Genomic DNA, 27614 nt, shown 5'->3' with positions numbered 1-27614 from the left:
AGGAAAAACCACAAATAATATGTTGTTGTTTTGTTACACAGGAGACTGTTAGGGAAAATGAACAAGTTTCACATCTCCCATATAAGTTAAAGTCAATCTTAAAATGCCTCCTTCAAGACATGAGCCATTAAAAATTATCATTGTGTTAAATAAACATCATTGTCTATCACTCCACTCCTCTAATTAGTAAGATGCCTGTGAGTGTACTGGATTTTAGCATCTTCTTCCATTATTTCTTATCTTGAAGCTGTACACACAATGTACATGTGACCTCCCATTCACGAGGACTGGTAGAAACACTACCTGTGTGGCTCTCAAGACAAAATCAGAAAATTAAATGCATTTGTTTTTATTGATTGTGGATTACTGTCAAAAACATAAAAAGATTTGGTAAATTTTGAACTCACCAAGGTCTGCTGTGGCCAACATGTTTCCTGACGTCTTAACTTCATCAAATTTGGCATAAACTTGATTTAATCTGAAATTTGCAGAAAAAAAAGAATAATATTTAATTTTCTCCCATGAAACATATCACTTTTCCTTCACAGGTGAAATGTAACTAAGTACAAGAAATGTGACCATTAGACACACAGTCCACTGTTTTGACAGTCACTAGATTTCAGACAGAAGGAGAAAAGTGTTTGGAGGGAAAAAGATAGCTAGATTATAGGATAATGTATGAATTATCTAGTCAATGAGAATTTCAATATGAAAACACAGAGCAATTTCACAGTAAAACATGTATATCTGTATTTCCATACGGTAAGCACATTGCAGTCTGCAGTGTAAAATGTATTTCTGAATTTCTGTACGGCAAGTACAGAGCAGTCTGTAGAGTAAAATGTATTTCTGAATTTCCGTAGGGCAAGTAAAGAGCTATCTGCAGTGTAAAATGTATTTCTAAATTTCTGTACAGCAAGTACAGAGCAGTCTGTAGTGTAAAGTGTATTCTGAATTCCGTACAGCAAGTACAGAGCAGTCTGTAGTATAAAATATATTTTTGAAATTTCGTTGGGCAAGTACAGAGCAGCCTGTAGTGTAAAATTTATTTATGAATTTCCGTAGGGCAAGTAAAGAGCAGTCTGTAGTGTAAAATTTATTTCTGATTTTCCGTAGGGCAAGTAAAGAGCAGCCTGTAGTGTAAAATTTATTTCTGAATTTCCGTAGGGCAAGTAAAGAGCAGCCTGTAGTGTAAAATTTATTTCTGAATTTCCGTAGGGCAAGTAAAGAGCAGCCTGTAGTGTAAAATTTATTTCTGAATTTCAGTAGGGCAAGTACAGAGCAGCCTGTAGTGTAAAATTTATTTCTGAATTTCCGTAGGGCAAGTACAGAGCAGTCTGTAGTGTAAAATTTATTTCTGAATTTCCGTAGGGCAAGTAAAGAGCAGCCTGTAGTGTAAAATTTATTTCTGAATTTCCGTAGGGCAAGTGAAGAGCAGCCTGCAGTGTAAAATTTCTTTCTTAATTTCCGTAGGGCAAGTAAAGAGCAGTCTGCAGTGTAAAATTTCTTTCTTAATTTCCGTAGGGCAAGTAAAGAGCAGTCTGCAGTGTAAAATTTATTTCTTAATTTCCATAGGGTAAGTAAAGAACAGTCTGCAGTGTAAAATTATTTCTTAATTTCTGTAGGGCAAGTAAAGAGCAGTCTGCAGTGTAAAATTTATTTCTTAATTTCCGTAGGGCAAGTAAAGAGCAGTCTGTAGTGTAAAATTTCTTTCTTAATTTCCAATGGGCACCAGACATCAGTAAGTAATGCATCTTGTTTACATCCATAATGATAACGCTAAAATTACAATGTGTCCTATGTCTAGACATTGGCCTATAAATCTGGCAACTGTAAATTGCATGACAATTTAGCATATGCACACTTCAATGCCACCAGAAACACTTGTGAATTAATTTTTATATGGTCATATATTGAGCATGTCTTAACATTAGGCAACATGTATATCATTCAAACAAATTAGGCCAACAACCATCAGCCCATAAGATAGCATGTGACTATGGTATAACTATAAGTGAATATTTCCATGTGTCAAAAAGTTACAATTTTAAAATCCCAGACATTTCGCTTCCGGAAGTATTAGCAAATTGTGCAAGGGTAGAAATTAATGACTGGTTGGTTAATATCCAAACTAGAGAAACTTTTTAAGATTTTCATCAATTCCTGATATTTGCAAATATTTCTGTGTCGCTAACTTAACAACTTATACAGTGTATGTCCTCTTTAAAGTTTCATTTCTTGTATGTACTAAACTCTCTGTGATGGGATATTTTCAACTGGTTAATCAACGTGATATTTTAAATTAACAACTTAAGATTTGAGATTGAAGAAAATACCTCTGTGGAGCAATACTTGATCGCTTTGTAAGATCATTTCGTACTTTCTCACCAACGTGTCTGTATATCTCTGCTAATGTATTCAAAGCTGCCTCACGCACCTGAATATAAAATTATGAGACACAATAGTAATGAACAAAGTCAAAAGCAGTTTTTTCAAATTACAATCAGTAGTTGGTTTTTGTTTCATTTTTAACTTGGAAGATTAATGTTACACTCAAAACTTAAGCCCAAAAAGGCTTAAGTTTATAAAGGGTTAAAATTTAGTCAAGATCAATGGGCCTTAGACAGTGACCTCCAATAGGGACCACCTAGACATGCATATTTTATATCAAGTTTCACGTGAATTACTTTAGTTGTTTTGAATGCAAAACTTAAAACAATTTTTTTTTCTAAATATACAAAGGGCGTAATTCAGTCATAAACTATGTCAGAATTATGGACATTGGTTAATGACCTCCAATTTTGCTGCCAAAAACGTGTTAAATTTCAAATTAATACCTACAGGTCGTCATTTTAAGACTAATATTTCATGTAAAATTTAAGCCATAAATTTTTCTCTTATTCACAAAGCGCTATAATTCAGTCAAAAGCTTTATCACTGTAATAAGACTTAGACAGTGATATGCATTTAAGCTGCCAAAAACATTCAAAGATTCAAGTGAATACCTTAGGTTTGTTTGTTGATGCATGTGAAGCTTTTTTTTTAAGCAATAATTTTCTAAGTTCTATAAGAGTCATTATTCTGTCTAAATCCATTCTTCAGTTACGGGCCTTTTACAGTGGAATCCTATTATGATCACAAATAAGTGTGTGAAGTTACATACAAATATCTTTACAGCTGTTAAGGTTAAAAAATACTCAACCTGCAGAGATGTTGACATTTCTTCATTTCTATCTTATTAAGGTAAAAAGTTGTACAAAAAGTTGTAAAACTTAACAAAAAGTGTGATGCTGTCAAAGGGTTGAGAGGGATAGCCCCAGAATTTGAATGGTTGAAATAAGATATTGTGTATGAAATAAATGTTCTTCACTTAAAAGAAAACAAACCTGTGGTGTCTGATCCTCAAGGAGTTTACAGATTGACGGCACAATTTTTGACAATTGTAAACATCTTGCCCCATACCTGTACGAAAAATTAAAAGCTTTGTAAATACAGTTTTATGGCATGATAATTAATACTTTAATTGACTCCCTATTAATATCTTCTTGTCACAAACTGTGGGACTCTGTTAATATGGTATTGCATGGTCTTGCATATTTTTTTATGTGACATCATTTGCTTTATACAAACATGGTTGACAAGAAGCGCTCAATGTTAGCGTTATACCATAGGCTTGTCATTAACAAAAAAGCATAATTTTCACTGTAAACTGTTCTTATGTTGGTTATGCGATAATTGGAACTTTATATTTCTGTAAATTCATGACTTGATCTATTGAACTAGTTGAAAGAAATAATATTATGCTTACCATAGGCTCACATAATATACAATTTTATACAACCAGTACAATAAATTCAGTATTGAATTTACACACATTTAATATCCTCTATTTTTTTAAATGTTTGTATTATTACAAGTACAATGAGGACGGGTCATAAGTTTGCAGGTTTTTCAGTGTGGGTATGAGAAACAAGTAAAGTTCAAATTTTAATTTTAGACATTTCATCTCTGGAGCTCTAAAAACTTATTCTTTTCTTGCACCTCAATAGAATTATCTACATTATTATGAGTATTGATGATACATAATACACAATAGAGATGATTTGCAAAGAGATAATTAGCCCTATAGAATTGGCATCCCAAGGGACAATATTCGAGTAGCAAACTAATTTTCATCTGTTGGCACTGCTTTGCTGTATACTACCCTAGAATTAAAACATATACATAAACATTAACCTAGTAGTGATAAAATCAATGAAATAAATTATGCTGAAGTCATTGCAAGAAATCCATAACTATTTTTGAAAAAGCATTACAAACTTGATGTTCTTTCTCATATACCATAAAAACATTTACGACACATTTGAACAACATTGCAAACAATACGTACAGCAAGTCCGTGATGTCTACATGTGACAAAATTCTGTAAAGTTATCAATTGAATGAAAGTATTTTGATGATGAAATCTCTCCAAGTAACTTTATATAGCAAGCTCAAGACTCAAATCAATTCACTAATATATAACACATTTTTTATTTTTGGTGACGTTGAAATAGCAAGTATACAGTGAAGGTCACACTTTATGCTGACTTTCAAGCTCTACTGTTAAGAGAGACCTTAGAATCTCCTCTGAACATTTTTCAAGCATGAGCCTAGTATAGCCATCAACCTTCCTGAAATTCCCAGTATAGCTCCATCTTACAAAAAAAATCCTAAGTTCCTGACTTGATACGAACCCACATTTTTAAATAGTAGTGCACAGAAATTTATAGACCCCTATCTTGACCTTTTATTTTAGTAACAATAGATTTAACCACAAACATTGACATAATTATGCTGTTCTGTTCACAAATATTTTGTTGTGAAATTATTATTGTAATCTACTAATATGTTAAATAGAATTAGACACATTTATGCATTAAGAAAATGTTGAAGATGTTTAGTTCATGTTGAAATTGGGTCAGGAATTATGTAATGCCATGCAGAATGATACCCATGAGGATCAAACATCTTACCTATTGATTGTATTCTGTAAACAAAGCAATACACCTTCTCTGACATGAAACAGTTTGTGGTTAAATGTCCCCATTATCCTCTCAAACACATACTGAAAACATTTATTATACAAAATTATACATAGATTGCAATATTTAAGCACATTGTTATATCACAGTGTACAATATATACAACTCTAATGCGGAGAAATATACATTTAATCATAATTATGCTATATTTGTTTGTTTTGTGGAATTTTAAGTCATATCAACATTGTAAGGGACAAAAGGTGACTTTCTACGCTTTACTTATTTAGAATACTACAGGTACCCCTTTTGTGTATTAATTTAATCACAAGCAGACAGCTAAGTAGAACCACCAACTTCCATAAGCAGGCTGGATAGCTTTCTTTATATAAAAGAATCACAAGTTCATGTCCACATTTGTGAGGGGAAAGTGATTTCAAGTCGGCAAACTTAACCATCCGACCATAGAGGCCTGTTGTCTTGAATGTTTGAAAACAAACAAAACAGGTAGCTATGGAACAGTCTGAGGTTAATGTGTCTGCTTCTCAACCCTGTAATTGTGGGTTCAAACCCTCCTAGGGTGACAACCATATTCCCCCATAAGTCACCAGTACTAGCAAGTTTCAGGAAATAAACTTGGAGGTGATTCAAATAAGCTTCTAGTTTTCACTACATACCACTTAGAATGAACTCAAAATTATCTAATGTTTATATGTAGAGGTAAAAAAAAATACATTGCTGCCCGTCAATCAGAATAAGAAATTATATGCTATATTTTACAAAAGTAAAACTATTCTTGTTAGTTGTTCATTTTTATCCTTCTAAGGATTGCTGGTCGTGTGGGTTCAAACTGATTCAAGAGTGTTTCAATAAGCTTCTAGCTTCCAACACAATTGAACAAAAACAAATTAGTATTAACTCACCAACTCAGAATTGACTGTTTTGAACTTGAAGTTAAAGATGTACCAGTTAAATTTAGAAGTTTTTTGGGTTTTTTTTAAACTTTTTCTTGGATAGATGTTAAGCCACTAACTTATTTTTGTTTCCAGATTAGCAAATTAAGTTGTTTCCAGATTAGCAAATTAAGTGGTTACCAGTTATACTCTATAAAATTTACCTGTGGGGTTGATGCTGGCATCATGAGTTTCAACAGTAACTGTTGGGCTTGTTCTCGCACCTACAACATATAGAATGCAATACAGTCTTGTTCCAAAAACAAGATGATTTCACACATATTCTTGCATACAAAAATAATGCATGCAGGTATACATAAACAGAGAAGAAGACCTGCATTAACAGATAGAAACACATGACCATGTGCTGGTGTTGCTTGTTTATAATATGCACAACTCAGTGAGCAATGTAAAAACACTAACACAGATTTATGCATTGACTGCCCTGGTAGTATGATATGTATTAGCAAAACGTAACTGTCAAATGACATTGCACTAGCACATTAACAGAGAGTGTAACAATGGACAATCTTCATTTTGGTTTTTATTATTATTGTCACAGTTCATCTGAACATAAAAAAAACATAAATGTCCAAATGCTCCTGAATTCACTAATGTAGGCATGAAGGAATTTTAACTGGACTTGAGCATCTGTGTGTATTTATAGTTTTGTCAGTGGTGAATGCTCTAATTTCAAATTTTATCAAAATATTAAAGTTCCTCTACTAAAGTTTAGCATGGATCAAGAATACTCACTTGCTCTTTGGAGTCACCAAGCCTATCAATACATGCTGTCAAAACTATGGAAAAAAACAGAGAAATGACACAATTATTATCATTCCAATACTATAAACCAAGTATTTTTGGTCAAATGAATAACTTTAGTTACATTAGATTATATCTTTTTAAAGCTCCCTGCCTCAAAATGAGCCAAAATATTTCAAGAAAATCAACCAAGAGAATTTTTTTTTTTAATTTTAAGAGAAGTAAAATTATTCACAGTTCAAGAAATAATTTATAATCATGTTAATTCAATTAATGACTGATTTCACAGATTTATATGTACTGCCACAGTTCTACTGTGTAACTAACAGAGTCAGGGCTATTTTTTGCATATTCTTTCCCATTTTTTAGTAACATATGCAGATTTCAAGTGCTGCAATTTGTAAATTTCATTCTTTGCTCACTAGACAATATTTTACTTTTTGATAAATTTTAAAAAATTTCATGAAAATTAGCATGAATCTGGAAACAGGCAGCTTATAGATTTAAGTTCAAATGAAAATAAAAAATTCTCTTATCTAACTGAGATGAACTATTTTCATCAAAATGCAGGATATATTTATTCACATGAATAGCTTAGCGTTGCTGTGTTCACTTGGTGCATGAAAGAGACACAACTGACATTTTAAGACATGATGCGACTGGAATTAATATTTCCAGATTTTACACCATTTAATGTAGGTCTATCAAATTAACTCCTATGTAAAATTTCCGATCATTCATTCACTCCAATTTTTTCAGAATAATCATTTTAATTCATTCACTCCAATTTTTTTCAGAATTATCATTTTATTTAGCGAAATGACCTAAGAAATGAAAAGGGTTATACACTTTTGACTCAAATCTTGCTAGGGCCTGCACTTAATACATCAAATTCCAATCGAATTCCTAGCATATACTTAGACAACTAGTATATTTGACTATCTCTATTACCTTTTCACATTTTTCAGTTTTAAATTCCCAAGTTGATCCATGTAAGAATTTCAAATTTTATGTTTAAGGCTATTAGACCTCAGTGGAGCTCCTTTAACTCTCCTCATACTGTGATGTATTACTAAAATCTTCATTCAATATCACTCAATTACGTGACATTACTATGATGTCATAGGACAATTTTATCTTTTAAGTTGTCTAAATTGCTTTATTTTCAACACATTTGATGGAGACCGTAATTTACTATAACCATCAGTTTTAAATATTGAAATGTCTTTTTTTATGTAACTGACTGTTATACCTGTAGTAACATGGGGTTTAAACTCTTCTCCCATTCTATCTATCATAAGGCAAAGAATCTCCAATCCATTTAATGAAATCTGTAAAATATAAAAATACAAATGTCTGATATAGCGGCCCATATAAAACACAAACTATTACAAGAATATGAACTTTTTACATCAGTCTATCAATAAAATGATCGCACAGACTTGGCCTGCTACGATGTTGGTGAATTCTTCACTACAAAGTTATCAAATTTTTTTTTTTAAAATGGCAACTATGGTAGGCTGTCTTGTACAACACTTGACACTTTGACCAGGAACAAGCTGTACTTCTCACATGCTCACATGATGTTCTCAAAAGGTATCCCTTACATTAAGTAGGTGCCAAAGAATGGTTATAATATCTAAGGCATAAAACTTCTTTTGTTATATCACCCTTACTTATATCTTGATAAGTAATGCATTAATTTTTTTTGAAATATATATATATATATATATATATATATATATATATATATATATACATATATATTATAATGTAAATGATACAGCAATATTGAGTGATAAGGATTCCCTGATATTGTTTTGACGCAGCTTAAATCCATTTCTCAGAGGAAAAATAAGTAAAATCTATTTTTAGACTTAGTGACCTTGACTCAATCAACTCAAAATCACCTCAAGAGCCAACTGCATGGCAAAAAGTAAAAACAAGAGGGCCATGATGGCCCTGAAGTCGCTCACCTGTATATAGGCCCCCGGAACGGGGCAAGTTTAAACTCCAGGGCTTTTATTTGAACAAACTTGGTAGACACCCATTAGAATATGTTTCATGCTTAACATCTAAGGTGTAGCTCCTTGGGTTTTTTAAAAGAAGATTTTTTCAAGTTTTTTCTTTACACATATAGTTAAAAAATGACACACCTGGGGCAGGACCAGTTTTGACCCCAGTGCTTTTATTTGAACAATCTTTGTAGACACTTACTATAAATTGTCTCATGCTTAATATCTAAACTCTAGCTATTCGGGTTTTTTCAAAGAAGATTTTTTTAAGTTTTTGCTATACACATTTAAGGAAAATCAATGTCCCCCGGGGCCAGCCAATTTTGACCCCAGGTCTTTTATTTGAACAAACTTTGAAGACACTCACTTGAAGATGCTTTGTGCTTAATATCTAAACTCTAGCTATTTGAGTTTTTTCAAAGAAGATTTTTTAAGTTTTTGTTATACACATATAAGGAAAATGAATGACCCCCGGGGCGGGGCCAATTTTGACCCCAGGGCTTTTATTTGAACAAACTTGGTAGACACTCACTAGAAGATGTATCATGCTTAGTATCTAAACTCTAGCTATTTGGTTTTTTTCAAAAAAGATTTTTTAAGTTTTTGCTATACTGTGCATATATAAGGAAAATCAATGACCCCCGGGGCGGGGTCAATTTTGACCCCAGGGCTCTCATTTAGACAAACTTGGTATAAATCCATTAGAACATGTTTCATGCTAAATATCTTAGCTCTAGCTCTTTGAGTTCTTTAAAAGATGATTTTTTAAGATATAGGTAAAATCTATGACCCCCTGGGGCGGGGCCAATTTTGACCCCAGGGCTTTTATTTGAACAAACTTGGTAGACACCCATTAGAACATGTTTCATGCTAAATATCTTAGCTCTAGCTCTTTGGGTTCTTTAAAAGAAGATTTTTTAAAGTTTTTACTATATGCATATAGGGAAAATCAATGACCCCCTGGGGCAGGGCCAATTTTGACCCTAGGGTTTTTATTTGAACAAACTTGGTAGACACTCATTAGAAGATGTTTCATGCTAAATATCTTAGCTTTAGCTCTTTGGGTTCTTTAAAAGAAAATTTTTAAGTTTTTACTATATGCATATAGGGTAAAATCAAAGACCCCCTGGGGCGGGGCCAATTTTGACCCCAGGTCTTTTATTTGAACACACTTTGTAGAAACTCACTAGAAGATGTTTCATGCTTAATATCTAAACTCCAGCTATTTGGGTTTTTTCAAAAAAGATTTTTTAAGTTTTTGCTATACACATATAAGGAAAATCAATGACCCCCTTGGACGGGGCCAATTTTGACCCAAGGGCTTTTATTTGAACAAACTTGGTAGTCACCCATTAGAACATGTTTCATGCTAAATATCTTAGCTCTAGCTCTTTGAGTTCTTTAAAAGAAGATTTTTTAAGTTTTTACTATATGCATATAGGGACAATCAATGACCCCCTGGGGCGGGGCCAATTTTGACCCTAGGGTTTTTATTTGAACAAACTTGGTAGACACTCATTAGAAGATGTTTCATGCTAAATATCTTAGCTTTAGCTCTTTGGGTTCTTTAAAAGAAGATTTTTTTAGTTTTTACTATATGCATATAGGGAAAAATCAAAGACCCCCTGGGGCGGGCCAATTTTGACCCCAGGTCTTTTATTTGAACAAACTTGGTAGACACTCACTAGAAGATGTTTCATGCTAAATATCTAAACTCTAGCTATTTGGGTTTTTTCAAAGAAGATTTTTAAGTTTTTGCTATACACATATAAGGAAAATCAATGACCCCCGGGGCGGGGCCAATTTTGACCCCAGGGCTTTTATTTGAACAAACTTGGTAGACATCCATTAGAACACGTTTCATGCTAAATATCTTAGCTCTAGCTCTTTGAGTTCTATAAAAGAAGATTTTTTAAGTTTTTACTATATGCATATAGGGAAAATCAATGACCCCCTGGGGCGGGGCCAATTATGACCCCAGGGCTTTGATTTGAACAAAGTTGGTAGGCACTCATTAGAAGATGTTTCATGCCAAATATCTAAGCTCTAGCTCTTAGGGTTTTTTAGAAGAAGATTTTTTAAGTTTTTCTTATTGGTTGCCATGGCGACCAGAGTTTTTAATGGAATTTAAATCTTTGAACAACTTTGAAAGGGGTCCACCTAAGGATCATTTCTGTAAAGTTTGATTGCAATTGGCCATGTGGTTTAGGAGGAGATGTTGTTTGAAAAGTTTGACGCCATTTTTTGAAGGACGCACGACGCACGACGGACGCAGAGTGATGACAAAAGCTCACCTTTGAGCACTTTGTGCTCAGGTGGGCTAAAAAATCAGTCTTTGTTTGTTTGTTTGTTTGTTTCATTTTACACCTTTTTCCAACAGTATTCAGTCATATCGGTGGGTTATAAGTTTCCTAACAATCGTTCCTGGAGAGTTACACCAGTACTAGACTACCTTCCTCCGCGCTAAACTACCAAAGCATCTCCCGGGGGTCGAACCCATGCCAGAGAGGTAGCTGGATTAGAAGTCATCGACTCTAACCCCTCGACCATGGAGGCGGTTGCAAAAAAAAATCAATAGATCAAGGTGTTATTAAGAAACAAAGAGAAACTGTAACAGGTACACAGAAGGAAGTATATACTAGCATATGCTCCATGGAAAATTTCATTTCATTGATTTAACTGTCCTAGGACACCAGTTTAAAGCCAGGTCTATTTGCATGTCCATGCAGCAGTCAGAATGAATGGCAACTTCCTAACTTAACACTGGTGAATACTAGCTACCCAATATTAATTTAAATTTAATTTTTTTCCATGTTTTTCATGTAGCATTATTTAGGAGCCGACTTTAATCAGATATGATTCCATTAATTGTTCCAGATATGCTTTGGGCAGGCACCTATAACAACCCCTTAATTTCCTTACCAAGATATGATGTAGGACTTTATCAGTCAATAAACTTGTACTTTCTTTTTGCATCATGTAACCAGGAACACCAAAACAATTTGCTCCACAAGCATTTACTCTACTGTTGCCCAAAAAATCAATGAATCCCATCTCATAAACCATTGTGCATTGCGCAATGTTTTCTGAGGAATTTTATATTCCAAAGAATGAAACTTGGTCAATCAATAATCCAATAAAACACTCTTAATACAGTTTTATCATTCACAACACGAATATTCTATTTTTTTATTTCTCTCATGGCAAATTACACTTTTTCAACCACATTCTCAATATCTTCCATATGCTATATATTGTGTTATTTCACTTCAATTACAATATATACATTAATAAAACATGCTACGGCAGATAGCCACAACACAGTAAAGCTGTAAAATGATATAGCTCAATACCGCCGTCACAACAAATACCAATACAGACACACCCCTGGAGAAATGAACATTGCTTCTGAGTAAGAAAATCAAAGATTATTTTCAACATTTTTCACTATTTTTATCTATCTAGTTTTCTATTTAACTATCTTGTAGCCTAACATTAAAATATCATAATAATCTTAGTGGTACTGTTAGTTACCGTACATTGTTTATCCAAAAAAATTGCTTATCAAATAAAAATGGCTGTCTGTCTCCAGACAGGGCAAAAAAACAATATAGCCCTTAACATTTATTGCTAAGGAGAAAAAATACAGAAAAACATATAAAAAAAAGACTATCAGATATATTTACAATATCGTTATTTGTAACCAAAGAAACAATATTTATTTAGCTGCCAGTACAGCTGATAATAACAGATGAATATTGCCTCATGTATTGTAGGAAATCAATTTCATCTGCAGTGTTTAGCATGATGAACATAATTGTATCAACCTGAATAAATCCATTGAGACATGCAACAGTTTTCAAAAAGATCAATATAATATAAGTACTCAATTTTGGACAGAAATTCAGCCCCATAATTTCAATCCCATTCTCCTCCACAATAAGTATATATTTCCCCATATTTCAGAAAATAATCCATTCCAAAAGTAAAGAAAACAATCTTTTTGAGAACCATTTTGTCATTACAGTAGGGCAGTGAAGGACATTGTTATATTTAAAAAAAAAATATATTGGTTTTTTTGTCTTAGTTTGACATAAAATGGACTGTTCTTTCTGTTTCTAAATTTTCCTTTCTCACCCTCTGCGATACAATTTCCCCCTCTCATTATGGGCCCTGTCACCAATTTCCCTAACATTGAAAAAAACACAGGTGCTCGTTCAAGCTCAACATCATATTACTCTAAAAATACAAACTTTTTTACCATTTTGTATTTTATCAATAGCTTTAAATAGTCAAGACTTCTTTGTCACTGTCATATGTGATAGAAATAAATAAATCAGACAACACATATTTGCAGGCTGGGATGGATCTATACCTATGGCAAAGGATGTTAACCTCTCCCAGTTCCAGCACACAGTGAGGTTATCTAACTTATCTTGGTATGAACAAGCACTTAAGCCACTTACAGTGTTTAAGGAAATGAATCATGTTACATGTTATGAGAACTTGAAAGTAATTATCTCTAATTAGAATGTGCTTATATGAAATAACATTCCTGTTAATATTAAATCCACAAATTAAAAATAAATTTATCTCTTAGCAGACATTCATTGACCAGTAATTGCTAATAATGCTTAGGAAAAATAAATAAAACTACAAAACAAGAGGACCATGATGGCCCTGAAATTGCTCACCTGTATATAGACCCCTGGGCCAAGGTCAATTTTTAACCAGGGGCTTTTATTTGAACAAACTTGGTAGACACCCATTAGAAGATTTTTCATGATAAATATCTAAGCTTTAGCTATTTGGGGTTTTTAAGAGAAGATTTTTTAAGTTTTTACATATATATATATGGGAAAACAATAACCCCACACCTGGGAGGGGCCAATATTGACCCCAGGGCTTTTATTTGATCAAACTTGGTAGACACTCACTACAAGATATTTCATGCTTAGTATCTAAACTGTAGCTCTTAAGGTTTTTATTAAGAAGATTTCCTAAGTTTTTACTATATACATATAAGGAAAATCAATGACCCCTGGGGCGGGTCAATTTTAACCAAAGGGCCCTTATTTGAACAAACTTGGTAGACACCCATTATATGACGTTTCATGCGAAATATTTAAGCTCTAACTCTTTTGGTTTTTTAAAAGAAGATATTCCAAGTTTTTCCTTTCAGTTGCCATGGCAACAAGAGTTCTGCTTGGAATTAAATTCTTTGAACAATTTTTAAAGTTGACTACCAAAGGAACATTCCTGTGAAGTTTGGATGAAATTGGCTTAGTGGTTTACGAGGAGATGTCGTTTAGAGTAAAAGTTTATGGACGGACGGAAGACAGACCTACTACGGACAAAAAGCGATCACAAAAGCTCACCATGTCACTTTGCGACAGGTGAGTTAATAACAGCAAAAAGACCGTCCCTCTCTTTTAATCAATGTGACATTTACCAATAAATTCCAGATGCTATGTAAAGTAATTTCATTGTGTTATGCGAGTTATCTTGCTTATTAAATATAAAATCGAAAACAATTATGGCAAAATATAAAGATATTTTGACTTTTTATCTTTACATGTATCAGCAATTGACACTTGTATGGACATAATGTCATTTTAAACTATCTCCAAATGATACTCAAAACTTTAATCAAAATCTTTTGCTATCAATATAAAATAAGCTGGAAGAATGAAGCATTACCAATCAAGGGTGATCAAAGTATTAAATTTGCTAGTAAACAACTTTCCTAAAGAACATTAGAACTTACCTTGTAGTTGCTGCAGGTTACCCAAGCTGTCAAACCTTTCCACCAGTGCATCCATATCATTCACATGACAGGGAGCTTCGTGGATCACTAAACCTTGACATCACCTCGTAACATTGTTGTCGCTTTCTTGTATCCTGTGTCGTCACATTAGCACAAAGTCAGAAAAGAGTTCATGTCGCCATGGTGCTTGGATAAATTGGGCTAGCAGTCCAATAACCGTAAGCAAGACTGTTTTTAAATGCAAGTCTGAAGCACCCAAATGTCTAAAAACTTTGATTCTTTCTTTCTTTATATCATATTTTGACACCTGAAAAATATACAATACAGTTTAATATCTATATCTATTTCCTTATAAATGTTCAACACCTTGCCAGTTTATAGACATGACTGAATGATAGTTAATTATATATACATGTACTTATTAATGTTAAAGACAAGGGTCTAGTTTAGCATCCATTGAGTTTATCTCCTGGTTTCCTCAAAATTATGGTGATTAGTAACAAGAACCTAACCCTTAAAAATGAATTGAATAAAACACATACTAAATATCATTTGTATATCAAAGATATAAATCTTTTCTTAGGTAGTAGAGGAATCTGGGGTGGGGAACTCAAAATTATTGACCTGGCTGCATGTTGTACACCTGTTTCCACGGATGTGTTATGTAGCTGATTCATTTCATAAAAGTAAACAATGACTCTTAAACTTATTAATATATTCTATAAAAAAGATTTAATAATGTTTAAGTTTATTTCTTTTTGTATTTTCAGAAGAAAAAGACTACCGATCATCAGACGCTGAAAATAAAACTAGATCTACTGTAATTGATAAAGTTTTCATGACATTCAATAAAATTTTCTTTTAAAAACACAAGTTTGCACATTCATTATTGTTTTAGGTTATTTATTTTAGTATTCCAGACGGCTAGCCTCAACAGTACGTATTGGCCAGTGTTGCATCTAGGCCGCGCGATTGCGTGACTTGCGCATATTTTTTTCCAGATCGCACATTTTAATGATGTCAATCAATGCGCGCCAAGTCGCACATCTAACCACAGTCGGCATCGTACTTGCGGCCACCTTTATTAAGCGACTTTTTTATTAAGCGGTCGCATAAAATCCCTCCCGATGATTTTTACTATTTAATTTAATTCCATTAAACGACTATTTTATATCGCGGCCAGCGGCCACTGAATGTCGGCCCAAATGTACAAAATTAATTGTTAAAGTATCTATTAAACGGCCGTGACAAACAATTGTCCCTGCGGGCATTCTCACCTGTGTAATTAGCGAGTAGGTTAGATGTGTACAAGCAAACAAACAAATAATTTTCATGGTCATTGGTCACAAATAATTGTCGTTTAAAAACGAAATGAATAACAATTGCAATCGTTTCAAAATCGGATTTTCCGATCGTAATATTTATTGTGACATATTTTGTCAGAGCAATAACGTATCACAACACCGAGTTTGCATAGTTTTGTCATGTGCTGAGAGTGACCTCCCTTATCGAAAATGATGTCGGATCGAGCGAAAAAAAGACAGACAACTAATAAGACCGGATAAATTGTATGAGGAAATCGTGCATGGAATTGAGTCTGAGTAAATAGCAAATGTCATCGATTGTAGTCGAAATGAAATCGTGAAACCTAGTAGACTAAACATTACAGAGCCGAGCCTTTCATTGCTGATGGTTGTAGGTGCTCATCTGATGCTTTACAAAATACATGTAGTATCCCATTAAATATGACCCTTCGACAAAAAAAAGGCAAAAAAATCCTAGATCTCTAAAAATCTTATTGAATTTGAAATCGGGGTAGTGTGAAAACTAATTGTTGAAAAAAATCAAGAAGTTTATTAAAACTCATTGCATAAATAATTATCTGGAGCTCTGGCTGATGATTCTAAAGTATGTCAGCAGGAGATGTGTATGAACATATTAAAAATATAAGACAATATGCTTGTATCATGGTCAAAATGACCTGTTTACAGTATTATGAGCGTAAATCACATTTGTACACTTTCTACTAAAAATCAAAAACAAACAATATTGATGACTTTTTTTTAAAAAAGGGCATAAATGTAATTATAAAACGGTAATTCATACATAATATTGTATAGTTTTTGTTTTTATAAAAAAGATGTTATTATATCTATGACTTGTAATAAAAAGTCTCGAATTTTCCAGAATTCTATTGAGAGACCACTTTATTAAGAGACCACTTTTTGGCAGTCCCTTGAGTGGTCTCTTAATACAATGTCGACTGCATCTTTTTAACTTAATTTAGTTAATCTTCGTCATATCTTGAACGCTTCTGCCATGTTTGTTTTCACTCCCTGTAATGACTAAATCTCATGAAACAGCTGGGTCATGTATTGACTGTTGAAATGTGCACTTTTCCAGGGACTACCGTGGACTTGAAAATTTAGGGAGAAGTGACTTCTCCCTTCAGGAAAAATAGGGAGAAGTTTTGAAATTTAGGGAGAATTGATCATCAAATCGAGTTATATCATTCGATTTTTTTTCTTATTTTATTTCACAAAATATACATGTACACCTTTATATGTACATGCATATAAAATATACATGCATATGGCACGGAAAATAAACAAATGTGTATTTGAAAAATCGCTATGATGATATTTAATGAAGTACTAGTTGCTCAATAAAGTTTATTTACGCATTTGATTTACATCAACACAACATTACATCAACACAACATTTTAAATTTTTTTTAGGTTCAACAGTTTCTGACTCTAACTTTTAAATGCAATTAATTAATTCTTAAAAGTAAAGGTGATAGGCAAACGTATATGGGATACTGTAAATCAAACAAAACATATAGGCAAACAAAACGTATAGGGGATATTGTAAATCAAACAGGACATATAGGGGAAATTGTAAATCAAACAAAATGTTAGGGAAATATTGTAAATCAAACAAAACGTACAGGGGATATTGTAAATAAGACAAAAATATACGTTTGAGGTAACTTAATTATCAATTAGCTAGCTTTTTATCATCTGCTGCATTCATATCAGGGTCTTTCACAGCTTTAATTTACTGTATAATCAATGCGCTATTTTTAGTGATGTGGATTTCCAAGTGTGAATTCCAAATGTCGCTATGGCCACGCTTCAGCGCGTGTGCTAATTACGTCAGATAACACAATTAAATCTGCCTCGAGGCAGTATTATAGAGTTGTCAGACAATTCATAGAGATTTTAGGGCAACTAGTATTTCGCTTTTCAGATCATATAGGGCGAAGTGAAAATATTTAAGGCGAAGTTTTCGCCCCACTTCGCCCTGAACGCAGTCCTTGTTTACTAGTATTTGTCAATATTTTACTTTTCGATTTCTGTTGTTGAGCAGACGATAGCTGTCAAAAATTGCCAAATAGTGAAATAAATGAATTCTTTTCTGTATGTCATATTGTTGGGTAAATGCATGTCCCCTCCCCCATTTTTTTCAAATCCCCAACATTTTTCAGTTGAGTAGGGGAGACTCACTCATTGCTCAGTACTAGTTGGTTCCAGGAACGGTTTCGAAAGTGTGTCTATAAGCTTATCGCTTCCTACACAATCAAACTAAAATAAATTCTGTATAAATGGCTAGTGGTATGTATGTCATGTATGGCAGAAATACCGGCCTTATGCCATGGCTTGCCACTGCCTTATCATTTGACCCTATATTATTTCTTCAATATTTATAGCTAGCTCGACGAGCTGGCCCGAAGTGCCTGCTCGCAAAGCAAGCTTTACGGTAACGCGAGTACCTGCTAAGTGATGGTTTTGAAAACTTTCGTCCGAAGTATCGAATAGGACACATCGCAACTTTTCAAATTACAAGATAACGATTAAAGCCGATGTACTCTGATTGAAAACGGAAGCGTTGACTGGTGTCCTGCGCACTTATATAGGAACCATAATAAAAAGGGGGAACCAGAATAAACGGAGGCAGTGTATAAAATACCGAATGACAATTTTAAAACGGAAAATGTAAAATAAAAATGAACGATTATTTTAAACTATCTTACAGTAAAAGAAAATCGAGCTCGCTTTGAGGCTTTGCCTTTTTCATATTATTTCTCTACAAAATCACTAAAGATTACGGGGTTATGATAAGTATTTTGCTGCGGGCAGATTGTAACAGTGGTCCCGATAATCTGATAATTAACCAGTGATGGATCCAGGGGTTAGGGTCTTTGTCTAAACATCATGGAGTGGACATAAGTCAAAATTTGGCGATAACCAAGAAAGATCATTAATTATAATGAATTTAAAAGGACTCTTATAACGATCATGCATCTTAAGGAATCTTCTAATGGCAGTTGTGTTCGATTTCTTAAAAATAATCATAACAACCACCTGTTGTGTTGACCTGTCAAATGTTTACAAATGAACGGGTATTTCCTAAAAGTTACAGGATTCACATCACATAAGATTGTTCAAATGGATTTATTTTAGACTGGTCAATATTGCAATGAATGATATTTTGTGTGTGACAAATGTTTTACAGTGCAAAGTCCGTCATTTTAAGCAGCCTACCATAATTTTGACAGTGTCGGCCATGATGAATTTCAAATACGTGACGTCATCTTTGAGAACGAGATTTGTAGAATCTAAAACCCGTGTACCGGAAGCAGGAATTACGTCTAACTTTTTTCGCGCAGACAAGTAAGACCCTTCAAATTATGACCCAAAGAGGGTTAGATCTGTATTTAATTCACATATAAGCATTTGATCTGCATTTTATAACAGTGAAACATGTAATTTCTGAAAAAAATGTTCCATGAAAAAAGTTTTAAATTATTCACGAAATTCGAAAACCTAGCTAAACGCCGTTTTCCGGTACTTTCTGTACATTATAGCTCTGGGGAAATTCACCTAATTGGAGTGTAATAATTTAATAACTCTATGTTTGGCCTTTTTTTTAATTAAAGTGAAATAAAAAAGTTAATTCTTTGTAAGAAAATAATTAAATATCATTGTATAAATAATTCCATACAAAAAATAAAGTAAATACACAAGTTTACGCAGAAAATATCTTTATTTATTATGGAAAATGTCACTACGACTGTTTTAATTTTATTGATTTTTATTATAAACAATTAATTTTCTGAAAAAAAAAATTGCAATAGATATTAAAGGAATATTGATAATTTTCAAACACATCAATTGTTTTCACCTTAAACGGTCAAATAATGATAGAAAAATAGAAACAGCATTCAAGTCTGACTGGCCAAAATTCTATGATTTTATTCTGGAATGCTCTAAATCTTGGAAACGGAGCATTTCAATGTTATATATAAAGTTCTTTGAACAAACGGTTGAGTGGAGATAGATCTAGAAATGCTCTAAACTTAACCTTTTTTGCGAAATATTTAATGCTCTTTCTCACCTTATATATAGTCTATTGAAAATGCATAAAGAGGAGCATGTGCTTACAAAATTTGAACAAAAATTAAACAACTTTAAATTTACTTTACCTTCAAACAGGGATATAAAATACATTTTATCCCAGTTTCAATTTAAAATGCTCAAACATGGCGTCAAACCATTGATACAAATAAAACAAAACAAAACAACAACAATAATAATAACAACAATAACAATAATGAGAAGAAGAAGAAGAATACATTTTCAATCACATTTATATCACATTTCTGCTTCCTAGTACAAAAATGTTCTTTAATTATTTAATAATTGCGCTGTGGGCGCGGAGCTATTTGTGTTTACTTTTTTGTCCATAAACACAACATGACATTAACTGCTAATAATAACAGCTCCTTCCATAGGTCAAAATAAAAAGCATTCCATAAGAGACGACGCCGCTCACCGGCGTCGCCAATAATGTTTCAATATATCAACATGCAAATTTATTCATGATTTTAAATGTACCATTATTTTTGTTAACGCGTATAACAAAAAATCCTGAATTTGGTCTTTTTGAAATTCATCCCATTTTTTTTCATTCCAGTGTGTGTTCTTCTTTCAGTATTTATCTGAGACTTAAAATATAGCTACTATATCTTAAGTCCAGGCATCAAAAGTATGGAGGGCGATCGTTGCCAAAATTCCAGATATGTAATGTGTTCCTTTTGAAAACTACTTTTGAAAATGCGAACATGTATGTCTAGCATTTTTGATTGTATTCGTGCACAGCAAATGATATGCCTCTTAATCCAATCTTTTAATTGAAGGCACCCGCATTTAAATAACAAGTTTACATGTAAATCTTAACAAATGACCTAACATGGAGAACAACAACAAATTTACAAGTTCGTATCTTCCATTGCATATAATACATAAGCATGTTTACACACTTGTAGATATCTATCTGTACCTGAAAAATACAAATGAAATGTAAAACTCGAATACAGAAAATATAATTTAATAAAACGTGTTTCCAGTCGTAGAACTACAACAGTACGTTTACACAGTAACATGTTTAAAATGACAAAAGTAGATTCACAAAGTTAAACGATTTTAAGTCACGCCTCCTACGATCTTCTATTACGGAAATATACGGACAGGTATAATACCCGTTGCCTCTCATAAAGTGAAGGAAAACACGGCGTCCATTCAAACTTTTTTTTTATTTCGATAAAAAGTCAAATATGTTTGGTATCAAACGAAATATTACTCCATAAGCTTTCTATGAGTGCCTCGGAAATAGAAATGAACTATATAGATGTATTGAAATTTTTGTTTCAAAATTTATCATTTTTTCCTCTGAAAATAACACTTTTGAATTGGTAGGAAAAACACGGCGTTCCATCAAAACCTTATTTTTTTTATTTCGTAATCAATTTTGATAATTTTGGATTGAAATAAAAGTGTGCTTCATACGCTTTATGATATATAATTATATAATGCCTTAAAGTAAAAATGAATTAAATAAAAATGAATTAACTTTTCGTTTAAAAATTTATCATGTTACTTTTTGTAAAATAGAGAAAATAATAATCCCCAAAGAACGCTCAAACGACAAAATTGAGAATACTGCAGGCTCGGTTTGATTGAGCCTGTTCATGGACGGTAATGGAAAGAGCAAGTTACCGTCCACGCCCCCTAGCACCGGCTAAAGCAAAATTCAACATGAACAAAACACACTCTGAAATTCAGTAAGAGAAACATGGCGCCCTCTACTTACGTTTTGTTATTTCTTGATCAATTTTGATAATTTTAGACTCAAGTAAAAGAATCCTTTATGAATATTCTAGTGATGCCTTAAAAATGAAAAATAATTACGTAGAAGTATTTAAAATTTTGTTTCAAACTTATCGTTGTTTTTTTTCTCTCTTAAAACCGCACTCATATATTCGGAAAAATAATCCCGTCGTTTCCTTTAGATACTTTATTAAAAAAAGAAAACGAATATTGAATGAAAGTTAAGACCATACGCTTTGAACAAGCTAGTATATTAACAATCTGGAAACAAAGTGATCCCTCGGAAGCATTAATCACAACAAATTACATAAGAATTGCAGTCTCGGTTTGATTGAGTCTGTACATGAGGGATAATGAACAAGTGCAACATCCCTCACGCCCCCTAGCACCGGCTTAAACGGTACTCAATTATCAACACTTAATAGCGCTGGCATCAATGATCACGAAGGACCAGAAAAATATAACAACACTGAAGTGAAGTACGGGGCAACTTTTTAATGCTGCCACACGGCACTTGACACCTGCTGTTGTGAAGTATAAAAATCTGGAAACAAAGTGATCCCTCGGAAGCATTAATCACAACAAAATTACATAAGAATTGCAGACTCGGTTTGATTGAGTCTGTACATGAGGGATAATGAAAAAGTGCAAAACGTTTTTATTCAGACTGAAAATACCTTATTAAAGATTGTACATATGTGCTACGGATAGGTATTTCCTTGATTTCGGAAAGGAAATCTCGGTGGCCGCTTTAAAATCCTATTTTTGCAAATACTTGCATAGTTTTTGTTGAAAATGAAATTTGTGCCAATACATTTTTCAATGATACCAATAAAAATATTGGATGGTTTTTAGATTATCAATAAAATTACTCCCTTGAAGTTGGTCATTGTTTCCCCTAAAAATTTCCAAATCGCCGGTGTTTCTCAGGAATATATGATAAACAAGATCAACAAGGAAAGGCGGCGCTCGATGAACGCAACCCCACATGACCTAGCAACAAGAACAAGTGACAAGGAGCCGAGGCGGACCCCAAACAAAACACAGGACAGGGCACTAGGCAGAGCACGGACAGGCTAATCACTAAAATGATAAATAATTCGTAACTGACAAGAACACGATTAATGAATAAGTTATCTTCATCATAAATGGTAAAATCAGCAATTTTCAAATGATGTTGCTAGTGACAAAACTTTTGTAACAAATGTAACAAATATATGTTATGAAAAATGCCGTATGTTGTCCTTCAGTTTTATTTAGAAATATGGGAGAGGCGCCGTTTTAAACCTGTCCGCAATAGAAGTTTGTAAATACTCCGAGAGGGGCGGGGCGTTATGCTTGACTTAAAATCGTTTAACCTTGTGAATCTACTTTTGTCATTTTAAACATGTTACTGTGTTAACGTACTCTTGTAGTTCTACAACTGGTAACACGTTTTCTTAAACTCTATTTTCTGTATTTATGATTTACATTTCATTTGTATATTTCAGATCTATAAGTGTGCAAACATGCATATGTATTGCATGCAATGGAAGATACGAACTTGTAAATTTGTTGTCGTTTTAGATGTTAGGTCAGTTGTTACGATATATATGTAAACTTCATATATAAAGGCGGGAACCTTCAATTTGAAAATTGAATTAAGAGGCATATTATGTGCTATGCACGGGTACAATAAAAAATGGTAGGCATACAAGTTCGCATTTTCAAAAGTCATTTTAAAAAGGAACACTTTACATGTCTGGAATTTTGGCAACGAACGCCCTCCATACAAAAGAAACCATTTTTTTTTCTCTTAATTTGATAGAAAAATATGCCTGTTATATTACAATATTAGTCTCCTTTGTTACTATTTTTATATGCTGTTTGTATATTTGTTACAATTATAATAAAAAAACAGACATTGTTCAATTTGACTACTGTTTTGTATGTTCCAAAGAAAATACAATTAATATTTTTATTTTTAGCAAGCCGACCAAAGTTCATGATGAACAATGTCTTTCGTCCGCCCATTCATCTATGATGTACATGTACAATTCTGGTAAAATCCAATTAACCATTGAAAAGTTTAAATCAGATGTCTACTAGTTCATCGTCACTTGCTGCATTTCTTGCTTGGACGCCATTTGATGCTTTGCATCAATGCCTTTCTTGTTTAACATGATATACCATTTGGCGCGAAACATGTAACGGACATTTTGAAAAATAAACTCGATTTGGCTTATTTACATGTGGATTTTAATAAATTACTACAATGATTAGTTGTTGATATTTGTAGAAAGTGAGTAGCATATTATAGGTGAAACAGAAAATGTACATGCTTTGATATTTTTATCATCTAATAATACTGACTACAGTAGTGACACTGTTGCACTACTGTCATGTCACATTACATTTACAAGACATCAGTGAAAGCATTTTTTTTTTAAATTTTAATATCTGGCCCCTCTGTCATGGACAGTGCATACGATAAGTATAATTATGCAAATTTAAATGATTTACAAAAAATCCGGAATAATGTACGCTACTCCTTAATCTGACTTGTGCGCAGAAATGATTTGGTAAGGTATCTGTAATGAGCGCATTTTTTTTTTGCGCGGAGCTTCTAAATTGCTGCATAACAGCAACATTTGTACTTGTTAAAGTACATAGATTTGTTGGAAAACCCTGTGCGCTATTTCCCTTATATAGACTATTGAAAAAGTACATATACAGTAGCATATGCTTACAAAAAAATTGAACAGAAAAAAGCAACAAAAAACACCTTTTCTCTTTCTCCAGATAAAAAAAAAACCATACAAAACCATGGTAACAAATAAAATAAACCCCACAAATTATTTACATTCCCACGAACATAATGCTGTTTTGTTGTGTAATTATTTTCAACCTTTTCTCTGAAATATACTTCAGAACATAAGAAACACTAGAAGAACTCACACGACGATATGCTAAGCAAATCGTGCGACTAACCGAGGTTTAGGACAGGAAGCACCAACAAGAATCGTGGCTCCAATTAACAATAATTTCGTATTCTATATCCATTTATGCCAATTTAATCTTGTTGTGTTAATGTCCTCAAAAAGAACAAAAACAAGAGAGTGTTCTCAGTTTTCTATTCAAAATTGATTCAAATAAAGCACAATACATTTAATATGAAGATCGCATCACAACATAGAATCTTGCATACTCTGTTTTGCATTAATAATAAATTTATACAACTTTAATCACATGTCCTCTATTTTGTAATTGTTCTACAAGCTAGGTGATTGCATTTGTTTATCTGTGTAACATTCATGTAAAGCTTCATATGTTGGAAGGATTGTGTACATGTTAAACCATTAAAAGCATACGTTTGTAAATGATTAAAAACTGATGATGATGATGAATCAGACTGGTTTATTTATACTTAAATCAGATTTATTTAACAAAGAAACGAATAATTTATTTGGATAAAAACTGGATCCTCCATTCAGCAGCCACCTGTCTTAAGCAGCCAAAATGACTGCATCCCTTGGCTGGCTGCTTAAGACAGTTTCGACTGTATATTGATTATATATTTTGTATGGACGTCAAAATATTACTTTGTTTACATTTTGTTATTTTTATGACAAATGAGCCGCGCCATGACAAAACCAACATAATGGGTTTGCGACCAGCATGGATCCAGACCGGATCAGGATCCATGCTGTTCGCTATCAATTTCTCTACTTGTTATAGGGTTTGTAAGCGAACAGCATGGATCCTGATCAGACTGCGCGGATGCGCAGGCTGGTCTGGATCCATGCTGGTCGCAAACGCACTATGTTGGTTTTGTCGTGACGCGGCTCATTTTATATTCAGCACGTTTATCTGGTAAGCACGCTCTAAAACCATTATTTAAACATTATAAAACTAATGTCTGCCATTTCTAAAGAAAGAAAAAACTTATTTGTTTCTGAGGCATAAAATGTGCCTTTAAAAACTTATCAAACTTGATTTATTTTGTATGTCACTGGACTTTTTCTATCTAGCTTGGCGGACTTAAAATGAAATTCACTACGCAAAGAATTAAAATTTCAAGGATGAAGTTGTTAGTTTTCTTAATATGATAAAAGGCTTTGATTTGGTAAGCACGGTCCGAAACAACAACAGCTTCTTTTCCCATTTTACCATAAGGTATGTAATATCATACGGTTGTCCTTTATTCATAGCCCAATGGTAACCCAATTGGGCCACTCGTTTGGAAGAATACCTATCAATCATTTTGGTAATTGTTACTAATTTGTATGTTTGAAAGATATTGTAACTGATCCAGAAATTACTCAATTCCAGAAGAATCGAGTGTTTATTTCACTTGTAATGTGCAAATCACCATAACTTTGGAGGTTTTTATTTTTTCTGTTCTGCTACCGATGCTTCCATGTGCTGATTTTTATCCTTTATTTTATAAAATAGATAAATACAGAATCCCTAAAGAAAGCCCAACACGGCAAAATTGAAAATGTTGCAGGCTCGGTTTGATTGAGCCTGTTCATGGACGGTACTGGAAAGTGCAAGTTACCGTCCACGCCCCCTACCCCCTAAAGACTTACCCAGGACTTGTAATAATTTTAGTTGGTCTAGCTGTTGATGGCAATCGTAATAAATCGACTTTCTCCGACAACACCGTACCGTAAGTCTAACTTGTACGGCACACAAACCCTGTCAGTGACAAGCTAGCTCACCACCGAGAGTGGTTTTTATTTGTTCGGGTCGTCAGACCAAACAAATAATGGTAGCGAAATTTCAGACTCTAATGCTGTTAATTGCAATTGCCGAAAGTAGTCCGCTCTTCCCTTTATATGTACACTAACGCCGAAAAATTCAGGGGAGATCACTGCGTAAAGATGGTCAAAAGACAGGCGCATTAGTTTTCAAGCAAAATACTAGTAATTCCCGAATGGTCGAAGATTTCTAATATTGTTTTATTCTTTATAGATATACATGCTTATAGTAAGCTCCATAGTTAGCGTTGTTACAAACCCTAATTTAGAATAATATGGTTTTCTTCAGAACATTAATTTTACATATAAATTCACCGTGGCCGAGGGGTTAGCGCGCTCGCTTAGGAAGCGAGAGGTCTGGAGTTCAAAGCCCAGTTAAGATAACTCTTTTTTTTTCAAATTGTTTAAGTCAAATAAACATTGGATTGAATATCAGTCAATTAGTCTTATAGCCAATTTACTACAATTAAAACGCTGAAAAATATTGGTGGCACTATACAAAAACAAATTGGTTTATAATCTTACAACCTTCACCTTTCTGACATTCTGAGACCCAAACAAATTCAGCGCATTCTGTGCTTTGATTGAATATTGTAATGCTCATTATTAGTGTTATGACATTCTACCAACGTTGTTACATAACTTTCCCTTCAGAGAAGTCTCGTCCCGAGACTTAATTGGCCTGGGATATCTGTGGGTACGGCAACTCCGGTCTGGCAGTTGTCTACATCTCCCAACAGTAACCACCAAATGTAACATGTACGTCAAACAAACCCTGTCAGTAAAAATAGCTCACAACCGGGATTGATTTTTGCATAATGTATTGTTATGAGTATACAACGTCGATACATAAGAAAAACATATTGATGATGCCCGATCAACTACAGAAATGCAAACAGTTCCATTGGTGATAATTATATTAATGCTTGTGTTGATGTATTGATGTCTTTCGTATATACTTTTGGTATAATTATCATGACTGATGTAAGTCATCATATTTGTAATGATGAGGAAGGAAACGTTAAAGAACTTTTACATAACGTGATACTTATGATAGTTTAATTACCGTTGAAATAAAATTACATATTGGGTTCTTATAAATTAAAAAAGAAAATGAAATACAACGAAATAGTTGAAAGACACACTTTATTATTTACATATATTATATATATCATATCA

The 27614-nt window shown here is 33.3% G+C and overlaps 1 protein-coding gene across 1 annotated transcript; it reads right to left on the bottom strand.

Moving 5' to 3' along the window:
• Nucleotides 1-356: 356 nt before the first annotated feature.
• LOC132727757 (CLIP-associating protein 1-like) lies at nt 357-14648 on the bottom strand. Its single transcript, XM_060713335.1, has 8 exons — nt 14522-14648; nt 7992-8070; nt 6731-6774; nt 6139-6198; nt 5016-5107; nt 3387-3462; nt 2337-2437; nt 357-478 (listed from the first exon to the last, which is right to left on the bottom strand). The coding sequence occupies exons 1-8, from the start codon at nt 14579-14581 to the stop codon at nt 370-372; spliced, it is 621 nt and encodes a 206-aa protein (XP_060569318.1). The 5' UTR covers nt 14582-14648; the 3' UTR covers nt 357-369.
• Nucleotides 14649-27614: the final 12966 nt, after the last annotated feature.

Source organism: Ruditapes philippinarum, unplaced genomic scaffold (genome assembly GCF_026571515.1).
Source record: "Ruditapes philippinarum isolate M1 unplaced genomic scaffold, ASM2657151v2 ctg8031_1_1_1_1, whole genome shotgun sequence".
NCBI classification, from domain to species: Eukaryota; Metazoa; Mollusca; class Bivalvia; order Venerida; family Veneridae; genus Ruditapes; species Ruditapes philippinarum.
The sequence above is the reverse complement of the archived record's forward strand: the minus strand, read 5'-3'. Positions and strand labels throughout refer to the sequence as shown.